Source organism: Oncorhynchus nerka, linkage group LG5 (assembly GCF_034236695.1).
Source record: "Oncorhynchus nerka isolate Pitt River linkage group LG5, Oner_Uvic_2.0, whole genome shotgun sequence".
Classification (NCBI taxonomy): domain Eukaryota; kingdom Metazoa; phylum Chordata; class Actinopteri; order Salmoniformes; family Salmonidae; genus Oncorhynchus; species Oncorhynchus nerka.
In genome coordinates, this window is record NC_088400.1 from 42,860,464 (window position 1) to 42,882,435 (window position 21,972).

The 21,972-nt window shown below is 43.7% G+C and overlaps 1 protein-coding gene across 8 annotated transcripts in view; it reads right to left on the minus strand.

Moving 5' to 3' along the window:
* Nucleotides 1-6,227: 6,227 nt before the first annotated feature.
* The window catches only part of rnf130 (ring finger protein 130), a 67,517-nt gene continuing 51,772 nt past the window's right edge, over nucleotides 6,228-21,972 (minus strand). For 3 of the 8 annotated variants that reach the window (XM_029659980.2, XM_029659981.1, XM_065018680.1), the window contains exons 6-10: nucleotides 20,362-20,444; nucleotides 14,045-14,141; nucleotides 13,133-13,355; nucleotides 11,020-11,152; nucleotides 10,036-10,246 (exon numbers count right to left, since the gene is read on the minus strand). In XM_029659980.2, coding sequence (XP_029515840.1) covers nucleotides 10,228-10,246; nucleotides 11,020-11,152; nucleotides 13,133-13,355; nucleotides 14,045-14,141; nucleotides 20,362-20,444 — 555 coding nt within the window. In that variant the 3' untranslated portion in view covers nucleotides 10,036-10,227. The other 5 variants (XM_029659982.1, XM_029659984.2, XM_029659983.2 and 2 more) reach the window with 3 other exon arrangements.

Below are 21,972 nucleotides of genomic sequence, written 5' to 3' on the forward strand. Positions count from 1 at the left end.
CTAGCTAGCTGCTATCCGAATGGCTACTCCTGTCTAACGTCTTTGTCCCGAAGCAAGCACCAGTTAGCCTGAAGCTAGCCTCGAACTAGGCCCATCTCCTGGCTAGCTGAAGAGATTCCTTCAAGCAATCCCTGGGCTTCAATGACCTCTTTTGCCAATTAGCCGGGACCCTTTGCTGCCGACACGGAGCCCCGCCGTTCCATCACGACTGGTCTACCGACGTAACCGTCCGAGGGGGTTTCTGTCCCGAAGCAAGCCCCAGTTAGCCTGGAGCTAGCCTGGAGCAAGGCTCTTCTCCCGGCTAGCCGAAGAATTCCATCAGATAAATCCTTGGCTTCAATACCTCTTCTGTCAATTGGCCTGGACCCTTTGCTGCCGACAAGGATTGATCCATCACAACTGATCTGCCGACGTAACTGTTTGAGGGAGTTTCAACAGACTCTCCCGTTGCGACGTTCCCCTACGGCCCATCTGCTAGCTCCGGCCTGGTAGTTGTCTGAATCGACGTGCCTCCAGCTCGCCTAGCTACTCACTGGACCCTATGATCACTCGGCTACAAATGCCTCTCCCTAATGTCAATATGCCTTGTCTATTGCTGTTTTGGTTAGCTATTTTTGTTTTATTTCACTGTAGAGCCTCCAGCCCAGCTCAATATGCCTTAGCTAGCCCTTATGCCCCCCCACACACACACATGCGGTAACCGCAACTGGCTTAAATGGTGTCTCACTGTACTCACATCCTACCATACCCTTGTCTGTACATTATGCCTTGAATCTATTCTTCCGCGCTGAGAAACCTGCTCCTTTTACTCTCTGTTCTGAACGCACTAGACAACCAGTTATTTTAGCCTTTAGCCGTACTCTTATCCTACTCCTCCTTTGTTCCTCTGGTGATGTAGAGTTTAACGCAGGCCCTGCAGCCCCCAGCATCACTCCCATTCCCCAGGCTCTCTCATTTGTTGACTTCTGTTACCGTAAAAGCCTTGGTTTCATGCATGTTAACATTAGAAGCCTCCTCCCTAAGTTTGTTTTATTCACTGCTTTAGCACACTCCACCAACATGTCCTAGCCGTGTCTGATTCCTGGCTTTGGAAGACCACCAAATATCCAGAAATTTCCATCCCTAACTATAACATTTTCCGACAAGCTAGAACTGCCAAAGGGGGCGGAGTTGCAATCTACTGCAGAGATAGCCTGCAGAGTTCAGTCATACTATCCAGGTCTGTGCCCAAACAATTCGAGCTTCTACTTTTAAAAATCCACCTTTCCAGAAACAAGTCTCTCACCGTTGGCGCTTGTTATAGACCCCCCTCTGTGCCCTGGACACCATATGTGAATTGATCGTCCCCCATCTATCTTCAGAGTTCGTACTGTTAGATGACCTAAACTGGGACATGCTTTTAACACCCCGGCCGTCCTTTAATCTAAGCTAGATGCCTTCAATCTCACACAAATCATCAAGGAACATACCAGGTACAACCCTAAATCCGTAACCATGGGCACCGTCTTCGATATCATCCTGACCAAACTGCCCTCTAAATACACCTCTGCTGTCTTCAACCAGGATCTCAGTGATCACTGCCTCATTGCCTGCGTGCGTACTGGGTCCGCGGTCAAACGACTACCCCTCATCACTGTCAAACGCTCCCTAAAACACTTCAGTGAGCAGGCATTTCTAATCGACCTGGCCCGGGTATCCTGGAATGAGGATGCCTGGTTGCTCTTCAAAAGTGTTTTCCTCTCCATCTTAAATAAGCATGCCCCATTCCAAAAATGTAGAACTAAGAACAGATATAGCCCTTTGTTCACCCCAGACTTGACTGCCCTTGACCAGCACAAAAACATCCTGTGGCGTTCTGCATTAGCATCGAATAGCCCCCACGATATAGCCCCCTTTTCAGGGAAGTCAGGAACCAATATTCTCAGTCAGTTAGGAAAGCTAAGGCTAGCTTTTTCAAACAGAAATTTGCTTCCTGTAGCACAAATTCCCAAATGTTTTGGGACACTGTAAAGTCCATGGAGAATAAAAGCACCTCCTTCCAGCTGCCCACTGCATTGAGGATTGGAAACACTGTCACCACTGATAAACCTACAATAATCGATCATTTCAATAAGCATATTTCCACGGTGGGCCACCTGGCTACCCCTACCCTGGCCAACAACATGAATTGCAAAAATCTCTGAAGCTGAAGTCTTATATCTTCCTCTCTAACTTTTAAGCATCAGTTGTCTGAGCAGCTTATCAATCACTGTACCTGTACACAGCCAATCTGTAAATTGTACACCCGACTACCTCATCCCCATATTATTACTCACCCTCTTGCTCTTTTGCACCCCAGTATCTCTACTTGCACATCATCATCTCCACATCTATCACTCCAGTATTAATGCTAAGTTGTAATTATTTTCGCCTCTAGGGCCTATTTATTGCCTCTCTACTCATTTGCACACACTGTACATAGATTTTTCTATTTGTATTTTATTTTGTGTTATTCACTGTACGTTTGTTTATGTGTAACTCTGTGTTGTTGTTTTTGTCTCACTGCTTTGCGTTTATCTTGTCCAGGTCGCAGTGGTAAATGAGAACTTGTTCTCAACTGAACTACCTGGTTAAATAAAGCTGAAGAAAAGTCATTTAAACATTCAAGGCCTGGAGAGCTTGCTATCATCGACGTAAAAATTAATTCCCAAATTTATCAAGACATTTTGCGGGAGAATGTTAGGCTATCTGTTCGCCAATTGAAGCTCAACAGAAGTTGGGTGATGCAACAGGACAACGACCCAAAACACAAAAGTAAATCGGCAACAGAATGGCTTCAACAGAAGAAAATACGCTTTCTGGAGTGGCAAAGTCAGAGTCTTGACCTCAACCCGATTTGAGATGCTGTGGCATGACCTCAAGAGAGCAGTTCACACCAGACATCCCAAAATATTGCTGAACTGAAACCGTTTTGGAAAGACAAATGGTCTAAAATTCCTCCTGACCGTTGTGCAGGTCTGATCCGCAACTACAAAAAACGTTTGGTTGAGGTTATTGCTGCCAAAGGAGGGTCAACCACTTATTAAATCCAAGGGTTCACATACTTTTTATGCCCTGCACTGTGAATGTTTACACGGTGTGTTTAATAAAGACATGAAAACGTATCATTGTTTGTGTGGTATTAGTTTAAGCAGACTGTGTTTGTCTATTGTTGTGACCGAGATGAAGATCAGATACAATTTTATGACCAAATTATGCGGAAATCCAGGTATTTACCAAGGGTTCACATACTTTTTCTTGCCACTGTATATATATGTTGTTGTTTTGTTTTGCATGTTATGTTGGCATTAATTCGTGTCACATATCAGTTTGCAGACAATGTAAAAAAATATCAACAAAAATCATTGAGTTAATATAAAGCTGCATACAAACTTGGAGCGTAGGGGTTGGTAATGTTCTCTAGTTGCGCCGTGGGGTTGGTAATGTTCTCTAGTTGCGCCGTGGGGTTGGTAATGTTCTCTAGTTGCACCGTGGGGTTGGTAATGTTCTCTAGTTGCACCGTGGGGTTGGTAATGTTCTCTAGTTGCGCCGTGGGGTTGGTAATGTTCTCTAGTTGCACCGTGGGGTTGGTAATGTTCTCTAGTTGCGCCGTGGGGTTGGTAATGTTCTGTCACTCATGGGGACACTACGTCACCACAAAAATGTACGTGTTGGGCTCAAAAATTCAAGCCCCTTGAGTGCTGCCATAGTTACATTAGAAGTGCCCATCCAAGAAGGCTCAAGGTCATTGGCCACAGATAAAATGACGTCAAATCACGTTATATATAGAGTAGCTTTGATTGGACTGAAAACTTAGCTAGCAATCATCTTCATGAATTAAGTTGACAATCTACTGGCAAATCCTTTTCTATCCTTCTCATATGAAGAGAAATTATAGATAAAACGTGCTCATAGGCAATAAACATTACATAAGTTGGAAATCGCAAATTCAACAAATGAGTGGTTTGGACTGAATCAGTGGCTAAATACAAGCATTGCGAAGCCATCACTAGCCTGATATTCAGTGGAGTGGGTGTGTAGTCCAAGTCTGGGTTTAAGAATCTCTTTTCCAAGCTTAAAATTATAAACATTCAACATTGGCCATGCTGTCAATCCAGCATGACTTCTGCACGCTCAAAACAGTTGGAAACTCGGAACTGGGAAATCTCATACTTCAGTGAGTTCAAGACAACTGGAAACTCAGAAAAAAATGAGTTCCGACTGGGAAATATACGTTTTGAATGGTCATCCAACTTGGAATTGCAAGTCGGGAACTCTGGCCTCTTTCTAGAGCTCTGACCTGAAGATCACTGACGTCATCATGATTCAACCTTGTTTTTTCTTGAGTTCTTCTTCAGTTCTTGAAAGCACCATAAATCCAGAGAATGCCAGACTTTGATGACAAAATTGTTCTGTTCAAGTGAGCACAGCAGCATAAAATGTATTGTATGCTGCTGCATACTGTATATATATATATATATATATATATATATATATACTGTATATGTACACTGTAGCTAAGAAAGTAAACCTAAGTTTATGTTGTGTAGTAAGCTGTTAGTAGCCCATGGTGCCTCACCAAAATAAATTGGTCCCTTTTACACTGTTCTGACCTGGTGGTGCACATGTAGCCTATAGCCTGTTTTAGAGAAATGTAATCACTGAATATTCTAAGATCTTTCATTTTCTGCTTATATATCCCCTTTATTTATCCTAATGTTCTGACTTGGTGTACAGGGAGTATACTATAAGAACGACCATGTTCTGAATTATGTAGGTGTTGATTTCAAAAGTGCTGAACAAATAGCTATATTATCGAAATTACGGATTGCCTCTTATCCGCTCAGTCCCTTTATGCCATAGTTTCAACATCTCAATTGTCAGTAGAAACCACATTTGTCTAAGCAAGTTTTTTAAAGGCAGTTAATTAGTCTGAATGATCTGTTTCGCTGGCAGACCCGGCTCTGCTGATAGCCAGGTGTAGCAGTAGTAAAGTGTTGGGACTGCTGTTGGGACATCTTTATTTAGGCCCTAACAGTTTGCGGGCACCGTTTGTCACCATTATAGTGAAATTAATGTATTGTTTAGTGCTGTGTTGTGTAGTTAAGACGCATGCCCGCAAAGCCACATTTTTTTGTTGTTGGTATGCCCTACCAAGATTTACGTGCTAAAATCGCCACTGGCTAGAAAGATAACAGTTTTTGTCAAATTGATATCAATTGCATTTTAGCTAACCCTAACCTAATTATCCTAACTTGGACCTGGTTTCCCAAAAGCATATTAAGACAACATTTATTTTAGAACCATAGGATCGGGTAGACTAGTCTACATAATGAGATTATTATGGATAAGAGCAAGAATAGGCTTCTTGTATTTGTCAAAAGGCAGTCAAGCATCGATCATCATGTTACCAGAATCAGACCCTCGATATTTATTGGATTGGAGCATCAAGATCACGTCCACTTGACCCCCCTGTGACGTTCAAAAGTTATTTCATCTGAAGCCAAATAAACTGCATTTTTTTCCCGAGTCGTAGAGGGAGGACCACACTCACCATATCAGCGATATATTGGTTATTATATCAACATTTGCATTGCGTTGGCAGTGCAATTTCTTGCATAATACATTTTACACACACAATGTTCCCACCTCGTCGAATGAACAAATGATTTGTCGGCATTTATAAAATGGTACTGAAACGTCCTGTTTCCATCACAACTGTTTTTAAAATATTTTTATAGAGTAATGTTCCGATTTTACTCGCCTAAAAACTGTGGATGGAAACGTGGTTAGAGTCCTATAAGACACAATACAGACATACAGTTTTGACAATAATGTTTTGCATTAGGCTATTTAGTGAATGACATTCAAACAGTGTAATAATTAATGTTATTGCACAGTGGAATTAGGGGTCTTTGTTTCAAGCAGAGCGATGGTCTCTGAGTTACAAGAAGATGTATTGCTGGAATGGAATAAAATCCTGCACAGCCTGTAGATCCCCAGGCCCAAGTTAAAGAGCCAAGATCCTCTTCAAATGGGTAACTTTTAACCAACAGCCCCCTGAAATGTCCCCCCCCCCCAAAAAAAAACAACAACAACAACAACAACATTTTAGAATCTTCTCCAAACTCCAGCTGAAAGGTTAATGATATTTGGCTGCGTTTCAGTTTGAAGCGAGGGACACAGAACGGGGCAACACAATCAACAGGTCGTAGGCAATAATGACACTTTTAATGGTGAGGCAGTACTGTATGTAACACAGTGACCCGAAACTGACACACACTCCCCTCCCCGTGTCACATCAATCATCATCCCAAATATCAGATGCAAAGACTAGAACACAAAGGGATAACAAGAACAGAGGACAAAGCCTTCCACCCAAGCATTTACAAGATTGAGAAAGGAAAACAAACTGCTTTAGAGGCCACTTTAGAGATATAGATTGTATATAGATTGTGTGTGTGTGTGTGTGTATATATATATACATACATACATACACACACACATACACACTAGGTCCCCCTCACTGGGGGCTGATTAGTACACGCTGTGGGTATTTCATAGGCTTTTTTAAATACACGTTAAAGTGTCATTATTATATATATATTTTTATACAGAGACACATTGGTTTCGCTACAGGGAAGAAACACTGCCTGTCACAGAGTTTATAACTTCACATAGCTGCATGTCCATTGTTCCACTGGTCTTATTCTTGCACCAGTCACTGGCCATATAGAGGAAGAGACAGGGTATGTCTGGACATAGCCCACAAGTCAAAACGTACTCTCCACTGTCCTTTTAGGCAGCATAGTAAATACAACAGAGCCAACTGGTCCACCAGGGAAGAAACAGTATGCCTTTCTATTGTTGCCTTCACGAATAAAGATCCAAAGAAAGCAAAATAAAATGATGGTTTGCTAATCATATGTAGCTTACAGATGTATTGCAGGATGCTGACAGTAGGCTACACTGAAACCCGTTGTTCATTTTTTTCTAGCTCGTTTCAAATGGACGATACAGAGAGATACTGCAAAGTAAGACTAGAAAGGGTTAATTCCCCATTACAGAACATAGAAACAAATTTCAAAAAGAGTCTCTCTGTGGAGAAAACATTTTTCCTAAATGAAAGTGTAAAACAAAGGAGAGGATGACTATTTCCCCTCTTCTTTTTGACAGGTAATAATAGTACATTCTGCATTGGAAGAAGGTCTTTGATGTTATGTCATTGTCGATGTTCCACAAGTTAGTCAAGGTTGTCGTCTAAGTTGTTGAGCCGCCCGTCACCCTCCCGTCACCCTCCCACACAAAGGCTCGCCGGTATGCAGGAAGGTACAAGGCCATCCGTCCCTTAGACTGGAGTCGAAACCACGGCGACGACCCTCACGACTTGTTGTCATCGTAGAGGTCGAGCGATGCCTGGATGTCGGGAAGCTCCATCTCACAGACCACACTGCGTGGGGACAGGGAGTTCCGGTTGAAGAAGTGGCCACCTGCAAAGGAACATGGGAAAATGTCAATGTCAGTGACACCAAGAAATATTACACACCTCCCAGTTAGATACTTACACTACATGGCCAAAAGTACTTGGACACCCCTTCAAATTAGTGGATTTGGCTACTTCAGCCACACCCATTGCTGACAGGTGTTTACAATCGAGCACACATTCATTCAATCTCCATAGACAAACATTGGCAGTAGAATTCCCTATACTTAAGAGCTCAATGCCTTTCACCGTGGCACCGTCATAAGATGCCACCCTTTCCAGCAAGTCAGTTTGTCAAATCTCTGCCCTGCTGGAGCTGTCCCGGTCAACTGCAAGGGCTGTTATTGTGAAGTGGAAACGTCTAGGAGCAACAATGGCTTAGCCGCGAAGTGGTAGGCCACACCAGTTCACAGAACAGGACCACTGAAGTGCGTAGCATTCAAAAATCGTCTGTCCTCGGTTGCAACACTCACTACAGAGTTCCAAACTGCCTCTAGAAGCAATGTTAGTTGGGAGCTTCATGAAATGGGTTTCCATGACTGAGCAGCCGCACACAAGCCTAAGATCACCATGTGCAATGCCAAGAGTTGGCTGTAGTGGTGTAAAGCTCGCCGGCATTGGAGCCTAGAGCAGTGGAAACGCGTTCCCTGGGTTTGGCGGATGCCAGGAGAACACTACCTGCCCGAATTCATAATGGCAACTGTAAAGTTTGGTGGAGGAGGAATAATGGTCTGCGGATGTTTTTTATGGTTCTGGCTAGGCACCATAGTTCCAGTGAAGGGAAATCTTAACGCTATAGCATACATTGTAGACTAATATGTGCTTCCAACTTTGTGGCAACCGTTTGGAGAAGGCCCTTTCCTGTTTCAGGATGACAATGCCCCTGTGCACAAAGAGGTCCATACAGAAATGGTTTGTCGAGATCGGTGTGGAAGGACTTGACTGTCCTGCTTAGAGACCTTACCTCAACCCCGGCAAACACCTTTGGGATGAATTGGAACGCAGACTGCGAGCTTGGCCTAAACGCCCAACATCAACGCTCGACCACACTAATGCTTTTATGGCTGAATGGAAGCAAGTCCCCTCAGCAATGGTCCAACATCTAGTGGAAAGCCTTCCCAGAAGAGTGGAGGCTGTTGTGGCAGCAAAAGGTGGGACCAACTCAATATTAATGCCCATGATTTTGCAATGAGATATTTGATGAGCAGGTGTTCACATACTTTTGACATAGTAGTGTATCTAGAGAAGATGCCTGGCACCATCAACAAACAACCAAGAAAAATGTAGTGTTATTCATACTTTAGTCTTAGCATCTGTAAATTAACCTCATTACAAGAGTCACTGGGATTGGACACCATCATGGACATTTGCAGTTGAGTAAAAGTGTGAGTGTAAGACATGGTGAGGTCAAACTGCGACATTGTGAATCCTCAATATTCCTCAAACTGCTATAGAACCACAAGCCAAGAGAGTTATATGTGGAAGAGCACCCGGACCATCTTTTGAATCATAGTAATCATCAATATCATTGATACCTCAATAAGATCTAAGCAGTGTTATGTAAAAAGGTTTGTGGCCTGACGATTCTGATGTGAGGTTAGACATGTAATGTAATATCTAAGAAATAGTGACATCTACTGGGGATAGTTTTGCATTACGGCCAAATAAACAATGAGCAGACAAAACATTAGGAACACCTGCTCTTTCTGCGACACAGACTGACCAGGTGAAAGCCATGATCCTTTATTGATATCACTTGTTCAATCCACTTCAACCAGTGTAGATAAAGGGGAGGAGACAGGTTATAGAATGATTTTCAAGCCTTGAGACAATTGCGACATGGATTGTGTATGTGTGCCATTCAAAGGGTGAGAATGGGCAAGACAAAATATTTAGGTGTCTTTGAACAGGGGTATGGTAGAAGGTGCCAGGCGCACCGGGTTGAGTGTGTCAAAAACTGCAACACTGCTGGGTTTTTCACACTCAACAGTTTCTTATGTGTATCAAGAATGGTCCACCACCCAAAGGACAATCAACCAATTTGTCACAACTGTGGGAAGCATTGGAGTCAACATGGGCCAGCATCCCTGTGGAATACTTTCGACACCTTGTAGAGTCCATGCCCTGAGGAATTGAGGCTGTTCTGAGGGTAAAAGGGAGTGCAACTTAATATTAAGGTGTTCCTGATGTTTTGTACACTCAGTCATGGTCACGGATGAGCACAGAAGAACATTCAACTTTCTGTAGGGAGGTGTGTGTGTGTCTGGTTTAGATGAACAAGAATAATTGGTGTCATTCAATCAATATAGTAACGCATGCACACACACACAACGTAGTTTTTGTGAAATTTCCGGACTTTTTGGAGTAAAAATGTTTGACCATTAAAAATCCAGATTTTCCCTAACCCTTCAGCTTAAAATAGCACTGTAACACATTCAAGAGCTGAAAAATGTCAGGACATTTGGGTGAAATTGTGGTCCTGATAATGTATGACAACCAAATATAACACTTACATTCACATAACAAGTCAAAAGGAGGGATCCACAGTGGTTTAATGTCTCAAAGCGCTTTGCCCTATTACAACAACAAAAAATACTAACAATACAGAAAAGGTACAGTAGTACAAGCTTACAAATACAATACAGAAAAATATGTCACAAGAAGGCAACATTGCCACGAGGCTCCGGGCAGAGAAAGGGTCTAGAGGGGCAACCACGTGATGGTCATTACTCCTCCCGCTCCAGGCTGGAAGATAAGGAAGAGGAAATGAATGACATTTAGAAAATAAGGTGACAGAAGAAAGAAATAGCATGCAAGCAGGATCAGAGAAGGGAAATGCAATTGATCTGAACATAAAAAAATACTTTTCTCTTGTGTAAGGCACTTAGCTCTAACACTTTTTATTTAAATTTGATTTGGAGTAGAGGGGATGGATGGAGGCTGTGGCTTCCGGAAATGGTTGTTCTGATCTAGTGCTACTTTATTGGGCAATATTATGAAACACTACTCACACTGTCTCCGTTAATAGATGTGGAAACATGCACAATCCAATATTATCTTACTTTAAAAAAAACTCTAACCGCAAATGTATCAGATACATGCCAGTACCCATGTCAACTGTACTTGACTTCAGTACAAATATACACTATGCTACAATTGTGCTGTTAAAGTATTTCGATTTATGTTAGCTGGGATCAAAAGTTTAGTAAATTAATGGGACACTACCACATTTGCCACATCTGAATAATAGTCTCAGATTGTTTTGCATCTGTCTGGACTGTATTCAAACTCCATTGTCTTGGCAATGGTTCAAAGTAGTCAGAGTTGAGCCAATTTCAGATATCCACAAATCTAGGAGGATAGGCCTGGATTCCGGCTTAGTTAACAGGAAATTAAATAGACAACAATATTCTGTGACAAAAACCATCAGGACTATATGAAATCCAAATCTTGAATGAAAGTACAATTGAATCCAGTGGTAGAAAGATTTAACTATGGAAGTGGATGGTGGTACTCACTCAGGGCTGGAGAAGCTGGCAGTGGCCTTGATGATCATATAGAACAATGTGAGAGCGCTGAGAAGGCCGAAGCTGGCGATTATAAACCACTCCTCTGTCAATAAAAGGAAAGGAGGGGGGGGAGGGGTTGTCACTGCAGCCCACCATGCAATGGGTTAAAAACCGAGTCCCCACAGGAAAACACAAAATATCTTTCCTCTCTTTTGAAAACCAATGTGAAGCGGAAAAGTCAGGAGGATGAAGAGACGAGAAGATGAAGAAAGATGGTGCGTGTCCTTAAGATCCAGAGGAGAGCGACAGAGGAGAGAGGCAGGATGAGCTCGAAGACAGGAGATAAAGACCTGGAAGCACGGGCATAGTTTAAAGACAGAGTGTTATGCACACACAGGCAAATGTGCACATACACAGACAGACACATACGCATGACCTCCAATGCACCCACACACACACAAAAGCAAAAATCGCACACACACAGCACACACCAACTGCGACAGAAAGAGAAACAGAGGTGTATGTAGGCCTACAGTGCATGTATCTATACAATGCATGTACACAGAGTATACCAAACATTAAGAACACCTTCCTAATATTGAGCTGCACCCGCCCCCCCCCCCCCCCCCCCCCTTTTGCCCTCAGAACAGCCTCAATTTGTCAGGGCATGGATTCTACAAGGTGTTGAAAGCGTTCCACAGGGATGCTTGCCCATGTTGACCCCAAAACTTCCCACAGTTGTGTCAAGTTGGCTGGATGTCCTTTGGGTTGTGGACCATTCTTGATACACACAGGAAACTGTTGAGTGTGAAAAACCCAGCAGCTTTGCAGTTCTTGACACAAACCAGTGCACCTGGCACCTACTACCATACACCCCCCAGTTCAAAAGGCACTTAAATATTTTGTCTTGCCCAATCACCCTCTGAATGGCACACATACACAGTCTCAATTGTCTCAAATGTATCAAGGCTTAAAAATCATTATTTAACCGGTCTCCTCCCATTCATCTACACCAATTGAAGTGGATTGTGATCAATAAGGGATCACAATGTTTTGTATACTCAGTGTATAGTACTAATGTAAAGGCAGTGGCACTGGACACATTGAAAGAAGGAAATTGAGTCACATTATCAAACAGCATAAATTGGGTGGATTTAGGAAATAATGACTGATTCATTTATGGAAGTAGGCCTAGGTACTAAGAGTTATAAAATAACTCACCGCACTCTATTATTTAGCTGTTGAAGTATTCACACTGATTAGCTGTGTTGTATGCATTACTGAATTACAATTACTAGCTTTAAGCGAAAGGACAGTACACAAGTAGTTGTCGTAATAACTGCAGTGAAATTTCTCATTTTGTTGCTGCAGCGCTGTGAAAATACATTTTTTCCCCTTCATAAATAGTTATGCACAGTAAAACAGAGTGGGGTGTAACATTTCTTTTGGTAGGGGATCGGTACATTACAGAATGGCTTTTTGCCAGTTGTGCTTTTAGCCTTCTCGTGGTTGAGGTTAGGATCAGGGTGGGATAGGGATTATGGATTATACAGACAGTGGCAGCGAGATTCAGGAGGGGGGTGACCTTCAAGAGACAAGTCTCTGGGGCTGTATTGTGTGTGTGTGTGTGTGTGTGTCAAAAGAGGGGATGAAGAGAGGTACGGAGGGGGCAGGGAGGAATTTAAGAAAAATATCGTGTGTGTGTGTGTGTCAAGTCAATTTACCAAAGGTTTGCAGCTCCAGTAAATATTTTGCTACTCTAGTTATTCAGTTTAAAAAGTCTGTTTGGACTTCACTCATTATTTAAAATGGCATAACCAGAGACATTTTATTTTGTCAAGGTGCATTCCTTCACTTTGTGTTTTGAACTGAAAAGACGGAGCTTGCATTCTGATTTGCCAGGATAAAATACAATTGTGGGACACTTTTAAACAATTTTAATGGGTGCGTGGGTCACAGAGTGTGCCTGAACTCGAAAGGTTGAGAAGGAGAGAGAATTAAACAAAAAAAGAGAGAATTTCTGTTCTATTGTGTTCCAATTTTACAACACTGAATGTAACCTTTCATATCAATAAAGTCACTTGAAATAAGAAAGAGTGTGTCTGAGGCGTAAGCTGCTTACTGGTGACGGCGATGTTGATCTCTCCGGTGCGGGGGGTGAGTTCTCCGCTCTCGGAGGGGATCTGGGGTCCGGTACCGAGGGGGCCTCGGTGCAGAGGCTCCAGGCTGATGGACGTCTCACTGGACAGGTCCACCAAGGCCGTCCGCTGGCTGGCCATCGTCTGGCTGCGCCCTATCCTGTGGTCCATGTCAAAACCAGCGTTGTCCACGCATGGCAGGTTGGGCTAAAGGGGGAGAAGTAGTAAAAACACAGGGGTTAGGGGAATGTTATGGTTAGTGGTTGAAGTCCAATTTGTGATATATTAACTTTTGCCAATGTTAGCTCACGCTAGAAAGAACAGAGGCACGGCACGTTTTTAACACAACTCGATATTTTGACCGCTGACCCCGATTTTGACCCTGAACCCTAGCAAGTAGCTCTTGTAGCAGCTCATCAGATCCAATGATACCACTTTAGTCTGTTCTGGTATGACTCTAATTTCTGGTGTCCGAGCGATAGTTCCACAACTTGCCAGCAGGGGGCATACTAGGGCTGTCTATACATGAGGTCACAAACAGCTGGCATAAACCGAGGGTTACGCAATCGCCTGGATAAACATCTGTCACAATGACCGGGAGCAGCATGTGAAGGGCAATCTGGGGCAATCACATCTTAATCTACAAAACAACACATGCAGTTTAATAGACAGTGAAAGAGTTTATTGTATTCTACAGTTAATCAACATAAACATGTTGAGACATGTTTACATAATATCTTCTAAGGTCATCTTTTTCCTCTCATTATTTGGGTCAAGAGTATCGTGTGATCAGGTGAGGGGGAAAAAAAGGGCTGAGGCCATACCGGTACTGGCATACTAACTTTAACACATTTCCACTGATAAGGCACTAAGACATCGACAACACTAACACTCACCATGATGCCCAGAGCCTTGAGGATGTTCAGCTTACACATGGGGCAGGTACAGTGTTCGTTCAGCCAGGGGTCCACACACAGCTTATGGAAGACATGTCTGTGCAGAGAGCGAAACAGAAACAAAGAACACGGTTGAAGAGCACGAAGCCACCTCCACAAACAAGCCCCCCCAAATGGCCGACATGGGGCTCTTCAAAATCCGCTTTGGCCCTATTTTCCCCCCTTTACATCCTGCGACTGGAGAATGACTGCTCTGTTTGAGCCGGCTAGGAGGGCCTGTTGTGTCTTTAATGGCAGCAGAAAGTTGGTGGGAAAAGGAAACGAGTCACGCTTTATAGACACAGTGGTCATTGTGGGGCAACTTAGACACAAGGCGGCCATTGTGGATATGAGAGAAACATCCTTTAAAATATATATATATATTTGAATGGTCTGTTCCATATTATTACATAACGGCGGATGGCCAGTTTCACTGCACTTCAAAAGGACCATTATGACCACATTCACGGTAGCTTCTCCTGTCTACCTGAGCTCCTTAATGTCTTTATTAAAAGGCATGGTACGCAAACCATTTCAACGTTAAATATCCTTATGTGGAGCATCCATAAAACAATACAAGGCCCCATTTATTGCTGAAGAACACTTCCTTAAGTGCGAGTAAAAACAATGCATAATAGAAAATACTCCTAAGGACAAACATAAAAGTGCAACGGTTGATTCTGCTAAGTGCCTGTCTAACATAGACTGGCATTTCCTGGGCATGGAGTGTAAAGTGCTGTTCCTTTTCAAAGCCTCTAAAAGTGGGGGCACCCGGCCTCTAGCACTGCTTTATTGGCTTTCAAGGCAGGCACAGAAAACAAGGGCTTTATACATTAATGAGGAGTCCGTTTACCATACAATGGCGTGGGGAGAAAGTCGGTGTGCAGTCAGAAGCAGAGCTGCAAGAGAGGGACTTCTGGATAAGACGCGAGTGCAGTCAGACTCGGATAAGAGCTTGCGTTTCAGTTTGTTTTGTTTCACAGTTTAAATGTGTGTGTGCCACAGGAGGTCGGTGGCACCTTCATTGGGGAGGACGGGCTCGCGGTAATGGCTGGAGCGGAATGAGTGGAACGGTATCAAATACATCAAACACATGTTTCCATGTGTTTGATGACATTCCATTTAGTTCGTTCCAGCCATTATCGTGAGGCGTTCTCCCCTCAGCAGTCTGTGTGCGTGACTGTAACGAGTGTTGGTATCGGTCTGTGTATGCTATAAGTGAGCAACTACAGTCAGGGAGAGATTGCGCTCAGATTATTTGGGTGGTATCCCAAATGGCACCCTATTCCCTATGTAGTGCACTATAGAAGGAATAAGTAGTGCACCACATAGGGAATAGGGTGCCATTTGGGATGCTTCCTTTCTTAGAGCAGCGGGGGGGGGGGGGAATTGACGGTCAGACAGACGGGTTATTAGATACTATACCAGATGGCATCACGGGAAAAAAAGCAACATACCAACCAGAATAAATTACATTTGTTTTTCCTGTCTCAGTTGGTATATTTGGTTTATCCGGATGGCATCTGTTTTGACATCTAATATGTTTGCCTGCCTGCCTGTATATCTGTCTACCTTCCTGTCTGTCTGCATATATATCTGTCTACCTGCCGGTATAACTGTCTACCTTTCTGTCTGTCTGCATGTATATCTGTCTACCTGCCGGTATAACTGTCTACCTTTCTGTCTGTCTGCCTGCCTGCCGGTATATCTGTCTACCTTTCTGTCTGACTGCCTGCATGTAAAGTTGAAGTCGGAAGTTTACATACACTTCGGTTGGAGTCATTAAAACACGCTTTTCAACCACTCCACAATTTTTTTGTTAACAAACTATAGTTTTGGCAAGTCGGCTAGGACATCTACTTTGTGCATGACACAAGTCATTTTTCAAACAATTGTTTACAGACAGATTATTTCACTTATAATTCACTGTATCACAATTCCAGTGGGTCAGAAGTTAACATACACTAAGTTGACTGTGCCTTTAAAACATTTGGAAAATTCCAGAAAATTATGTCATGGCTTTAGAAGCTTCTGATAGGCCAATTGACATAATTTGAGTCAATTGGAGGTGTACCTGTGGATGTATTTCAAGGCCTACCTTCAAACTCAGTGCCTCTTTGTTTGACATCATGGGAAAATCGAAATAAATCATCCAAGACCTCAGAATTGTTTTTGTAGACCTCCACAAGTCTGGTGCATCCTTGGGAGCAATTTCCATAACGCCTGAAGGTACCACGTTCATCTGTACAAACAATAGTACGCAAGTATAAACACCATGGGACCAAGCAACCGTCATACTGCTCAGGAAGGAGACGTGTTCTGTCTCCTAGAGATGAACATACTTTGGTGCGAAAAGTGTAAATCAATCCCAGAACAACAGCAAAGGACCTTGTGAAGATGCTGAAGGAAACAGGTACAAAAGTATCTATATCCACAGTAAAACGAGTCCTATATCGACATAACCTGAAAGGCCGCTCAGCAAGGAAGAAGCCACTGCTCCAAAACCGCCATAAAAATCCAGACTATGGTTTGCAACTGCACATGGGGACAAAGATCATACTTTTTGGAGAAATGCCCTCTGGTCTGATGAAACAGAAATAGAACTGTTTGGCCATAATGACCATCATTATGTTTGGAGGAAAAAGGGGGAGGCTTGCAAGCCGAAGATCACCATCCCAACAGTGAAGCACGGGGGTGGCAGCATCATGTTGTGGGGGGTGCTTTGCTGCAGGAGGGACTGGTGCATTTAAAAAAAATAGATGGCATCATGAGGAAGGAAAATTATGTGGATATATTGAAGCAACATCTCAAGAAATTAGTCAGGAAGTTAAAGCTTGGTCGCAAATGGGTCTTCCATATGGACAATGACCCCAAGCATACTTCCAAAGTTGTGGCAAAATTGCTTAAGGACAACAAAGTCAAGCTATTGGAGAGGCCATCACAAAGCCGTCCTCAATCCTGTAGAAAATGTGTGGGCAGAACTGAAAAAGTGTGTGCAAGCAAGGTCTACAAACCTGACTCAGTTACACCAGCTCTGTCAGGAGGGATGGGCTAAAATTCACCCAACTTATTGTGGGAAGCTTTTGGTAGGCCACCCAAAATGTTTGACCCAAGTTAAACAATTTGTTGGAAATGCTACCAAATACTAATTGAGTGTATGTAAACTTCTGACCCACTGGAAATGTGATGAAAGAAATAAAAGCTGAAATAAATCACTCTCTCTAGTATTATTCTGACATTTCACATTCTTAAAATAAAGTGGTGATCCTAACTGACCTAAGGCAGGGAATTTTCACTTGGATTAAATCTCAGGAATGATGAAAAACTCAGTTTAAATGTATTTGGCTAAAGTATGTAAACTTCCCGACTTCAACTGTATATCTGTCTACCTTTGTCGGTCTGCCTGCCTGCATATCGGTCTACCTTTCTGTCTGCCTGCCTGTATATCTGTCTCCTTTTCTGCCTGTCTGCCGACCTGTCTGAAAAATCCCCATTAGTTCCTGCCAAGGCAGCAGCTACTCTTCCTGGGGATTATTAGGGATTATGTTGGTGCTATGGTTTGAGAACTGAAATACTGGTAGTTGTTGTTGCTGCATATCCTTGGATATCCTACAATAATTGGCTATCGAGACTGTTCTGTATCTGTCTACCAGCCTGCCTGTCAGTCCATCTAAATCTGACCAGAAAACTTCCCTCCATTGACAACACACTGTCCTATAGACTGATATTAAATGTACAGAGACACAAATTGAGTGGCCGTCAAGTATACTCCCATTACTTCAATGCATTTAGTTATTGATTGGGGATAGCAGTCTGTACTTAAGGGAGGCTCCAATGGGGTTGGTGTTCAGAGATACTGAATGCAGACAGAGAAGGACGCAACATGCACCCACATGATAAGGACTGATAAACTCCATTCTACATAAACAGCCCGGTTGTCGCCACTCGTTCTCTCACTCCCTCGCCCTGGTTTACTCGTTTGTCCTCATTTCCTCCCTCTCTCTGTTCCCTCTCCTCCAAGTCCGTGTGAATAAACCATGTGTTTGCCATCGGATCAAGTCTTAGATTATGGCATCTCTACAAAACTACAAGTACTGAGGTTACCCAGAAAAACTACTAGTGCATTCTTGGTATCATTGCAGTGTGACACACACAGGTAGCGATGAAGGGCAGGAACCAAGGGTACATTTACCTTTGAACCACTAACATGACCAGTCAATCGCACATGTTACTCTAAATCTGTAATTAGCTTATCCATGGATTGTGGACAAAAAAACATCTCTTTAGCTAGCCTAACTCTGACACTAATTCAGTCATTTTGAAATGGTGATTATCCTGCATTGCATTGTGTCTATTACTTAAATAAACGATAGCAGGTTTTGAGGCCAGCCAATTTTAACTTTTCAATTTCCTTTAAAATGTTTGAAACATGTAGACAATCAGCATGTCCACAATTTCTGTGAGGACGTACACGCGAAGAAGACTCGCCCATTTCAGCCTCATAAGAAGGACCTGTGTCCTTCACTTCCCCTTCTCACAGCAATCGGAGTGCTCCTCTTTGACAGAGACTGGATAAGCAGGATGGATGGAGAGCATTAATGGCGATTGGCCAGTTTAGTCCTGGACTGTGTTTACATTTCTGATATCTGATCTGTACTGAGCTGGTCTGAAGAAGGGGGTACGTCGTCCTTGCGTCAGTTGGGCCAAATGAAACACAGCCCCAATGCAATTATGCAGAGATTGGCCGGCTGAGTCAGCTGCTACTCAAGACCAAGGGTGCATCTCCAAAGTCTAGGAGAACTTTGGAGATGCATCTGCATAGACAGGATGAAAGCAATGTGGCCGGATGCCTACTGGGAATCGTCTTTCACCTGTCCAGTTCTTTCACATCAGTGCAGATGAAAGAGAGGAGGCAAGTAGAGGAACACTTTCTGGATGTTCCATGTTCTGACCGAATGATTGATATGTCTTGACATGTCTTCAGAAGGACACCTTGGGACACATCTTGAGAGTGACTGTGATGACCAGCAGTGTCCTGTCCCTTAGTCCAGTTTCTTAGTTCCATCAGCAAAGGCCAGAGAGGACACGGCAGATGGCGCAGGGAGGGGTGTGTGTATGTGTGTACGAGACAGAGAAAGACAGTGTCCGTGCCTGCGTGATCATGAGCCTAAGTGTGTGTGTGCACGTTGCAGAGTGTGTGTGTGGGTCGGAGGAGGAGGACGTTTAAGTACGTGTGTGTGTGTGTGGGTCGGCGGAGGAAGAGGACGTTAAAGTACGTGTGTGTGTGCGGGGGGGGGGGGGGTGATGGTGCTGGATGCGCCTGGAGGTCATTTGGCAGCGCTGGGTTTAAATATAGCCGGAGCGAGCTTGCAGGGGTTACGACTCACAGCGAGACCCGACAGCCTTGATAGCAGAGCGTCTGCATTTCCAAAACAGACCAGACTCCATTTAGCCAGAGCTCCTCCCTCTCTCCCTCACTCCCCCTCCTTTTTCCTGGCAAGAGCTTAAATGTCAACTCTAACAGACATTACATTTTCCACTTCCTTTGTAAACCTTAGTGATCCACTAAACCAACACATGCTGTATTTGTCCTACAACTGATCCTAAATCAGATCCAAATGGTCAAACCAGAGGTGATTGACAGGTAGTAAAAATGGGATTTTATGGATTAAATTTTTTTCACCTGACCTGCACACATACAGTATTTAATTTTCGCTCGTCCTGTTTTCATATTCCTGTGGTGTTATGTATGTGTGCAAATGACCTACGGCTAAATTGTTGTGGGGCGTGTCTCTGGTCTAGCCTGATGTGCGTCAGTACATTCGTCCCACTGAGCAGAGCTGCAGGAAAGGTGTGTGACGGATGAGTGTGGTGATTACCTCAGACAGGAGGAGAGATGTCAGGGACGGGTAGAAACGCACGTCACGAGGAGGGAGGGAAGGAGAGGAGGAGGGAAGGAGAGGAGGAGGTAGGGGGATGTAAGTGGATGGTGTGACATTGAGAATGAGTGGATGGCGGACATGTTGCATTCCAAATCCGAGTGAGTGTCTGTTGCGTGTAAGAGGGGCAAGGACGGCGTCAGGCTGTCAGCTAAAACTCCTGGTTTAGGATGTATATACTGTATGTACTAGGACAGACACACACAGTCTTGTACAACTAACCTTGTGGGGACACAAAATTCAGTCTCATTAAAGATCCTATTTTCCTTAACCCCTAACCCCAAAATGTAACCCCTAACTAACAAAATGTCTCTCCCCCCAATCACCACACACACTCACTTGCAGGGCAGGATGCGGACCACGTCGTTGAGCTGGTAACCCTCGATGCACACAGCGCAGTGGTTGAAGTCCGGGTCTGTCTCCTGCAGGAGACAGACAGTACAGTCAGTGTTAGACAGCCACAACTAACAGGAAGTCATCTACAGAGGGAGTGAATGAACAGTGGCAATGAAACAAATACTTGACCATTCGTATTCAATATCAACCCGCTTACAAATAGCTGTTTTGTGCGACAGACCCGAGGTGGAAACGGCGCCAAACATGGCCAGTGTCTGACGTGTCTGTGACTAACTGCCCTGGCATGCCCATCAGTCGGGGGGATGCTTAAGCATGACATGGGAGGAAACGAGGGAGAGAGAGAGAGAGGGGAGGAGTGGCTGGTAAGTGAGAGAGAAAGAGGTGTGAATAGGGGTGGAGAGGTAGAGAGAGATTGCGTGAAAGACAGTGACAGACAGGGGGATGACAGTGAAAACATGACATGAGAGGTATAGAGAGCCCAGGAAGAGAGGGGGGGATGGTGGGATTGCTGCCATCGTTCTTTGAATCTAAGAGAGACTGACAGAGAGGGCATGGAGAAAGTGAGAGAGCGAGGTGGGGGGGGCGAGAGAAAAAAAAGTGATGAAGTAAGAGAGAAAAATAGAAACAGTGTGATGAAGAGTGTGATGAGAGCGTGATAGAGGGAGGGAGAGAGTGTGAGGGAGGGGGGAGAGAGAGAACAGAGTGTGATAAAAAGAGAGAGAATGTGATAGAGAAGGAGAGATGGAGAAAAGAGAGAGAATCAATGCCATATTATTTATGGAGTGTGGCTATCTGTCTCTACTGACAGAGGAGAAGCCGCCACAGAGGCACAAGGACATACCAGCACCCAGCCCAGCCTGGTCGGGGACTGAATTAACCAGAGCAAGCAGGGAGGGGCTGATCGATATGACAGGAACAGGGCTCTGAGAGAACACAGACCCCGCTGTCTGCTATCTCTCCAGTCATACCTGGGAACACTAGCCTAGTCCGACATGCATGTGCTTTAGATAGCTCCACTGACGGTGTACAATGGTGGCCCCATACGACCATGGCAATAATAGTCAGAGGAGTTGGCTTAAGCCCATATAGATGTGGGACCAGGCAATGTAAAATACTGATAATAATAACAATAATGTCTGTGTTAAACTGAGATTTTTTAAAATCCAAAGTGACTTATAGTTATTGAGTATGTAAGGTCCCTGCAGAAATCAAATTGCCAACTTAACTTTGTTCCAACAAACCAAGCCATCATAACTGGCCATGCTGTTGGCAAAATTGGATGCACAGTACTTCTGGGTATTCGAGTATTGATAAAGTCTGATAGTTTGTGTAGAACAGTAAATGATCGGTACCAGGTTGCCATGCAGATATCAATATAGAGAACAAAACATAGTTGTGAGGCCCATCTGACCGAGTGGGGCTGGCTGCTGTAAATGGCCGTCTGAATAAATATGAATGCTGTCGTCTACAGCACACAGCACAGACCAGGGTATATAACCGTTGAGTAAATGTCACACAAAATATCTGGGTGCGCCATTTCTAAAAAGAGAGAGATTTTTTTTTTTTTTTTTTTTATAGTTTCCCACTATAAAT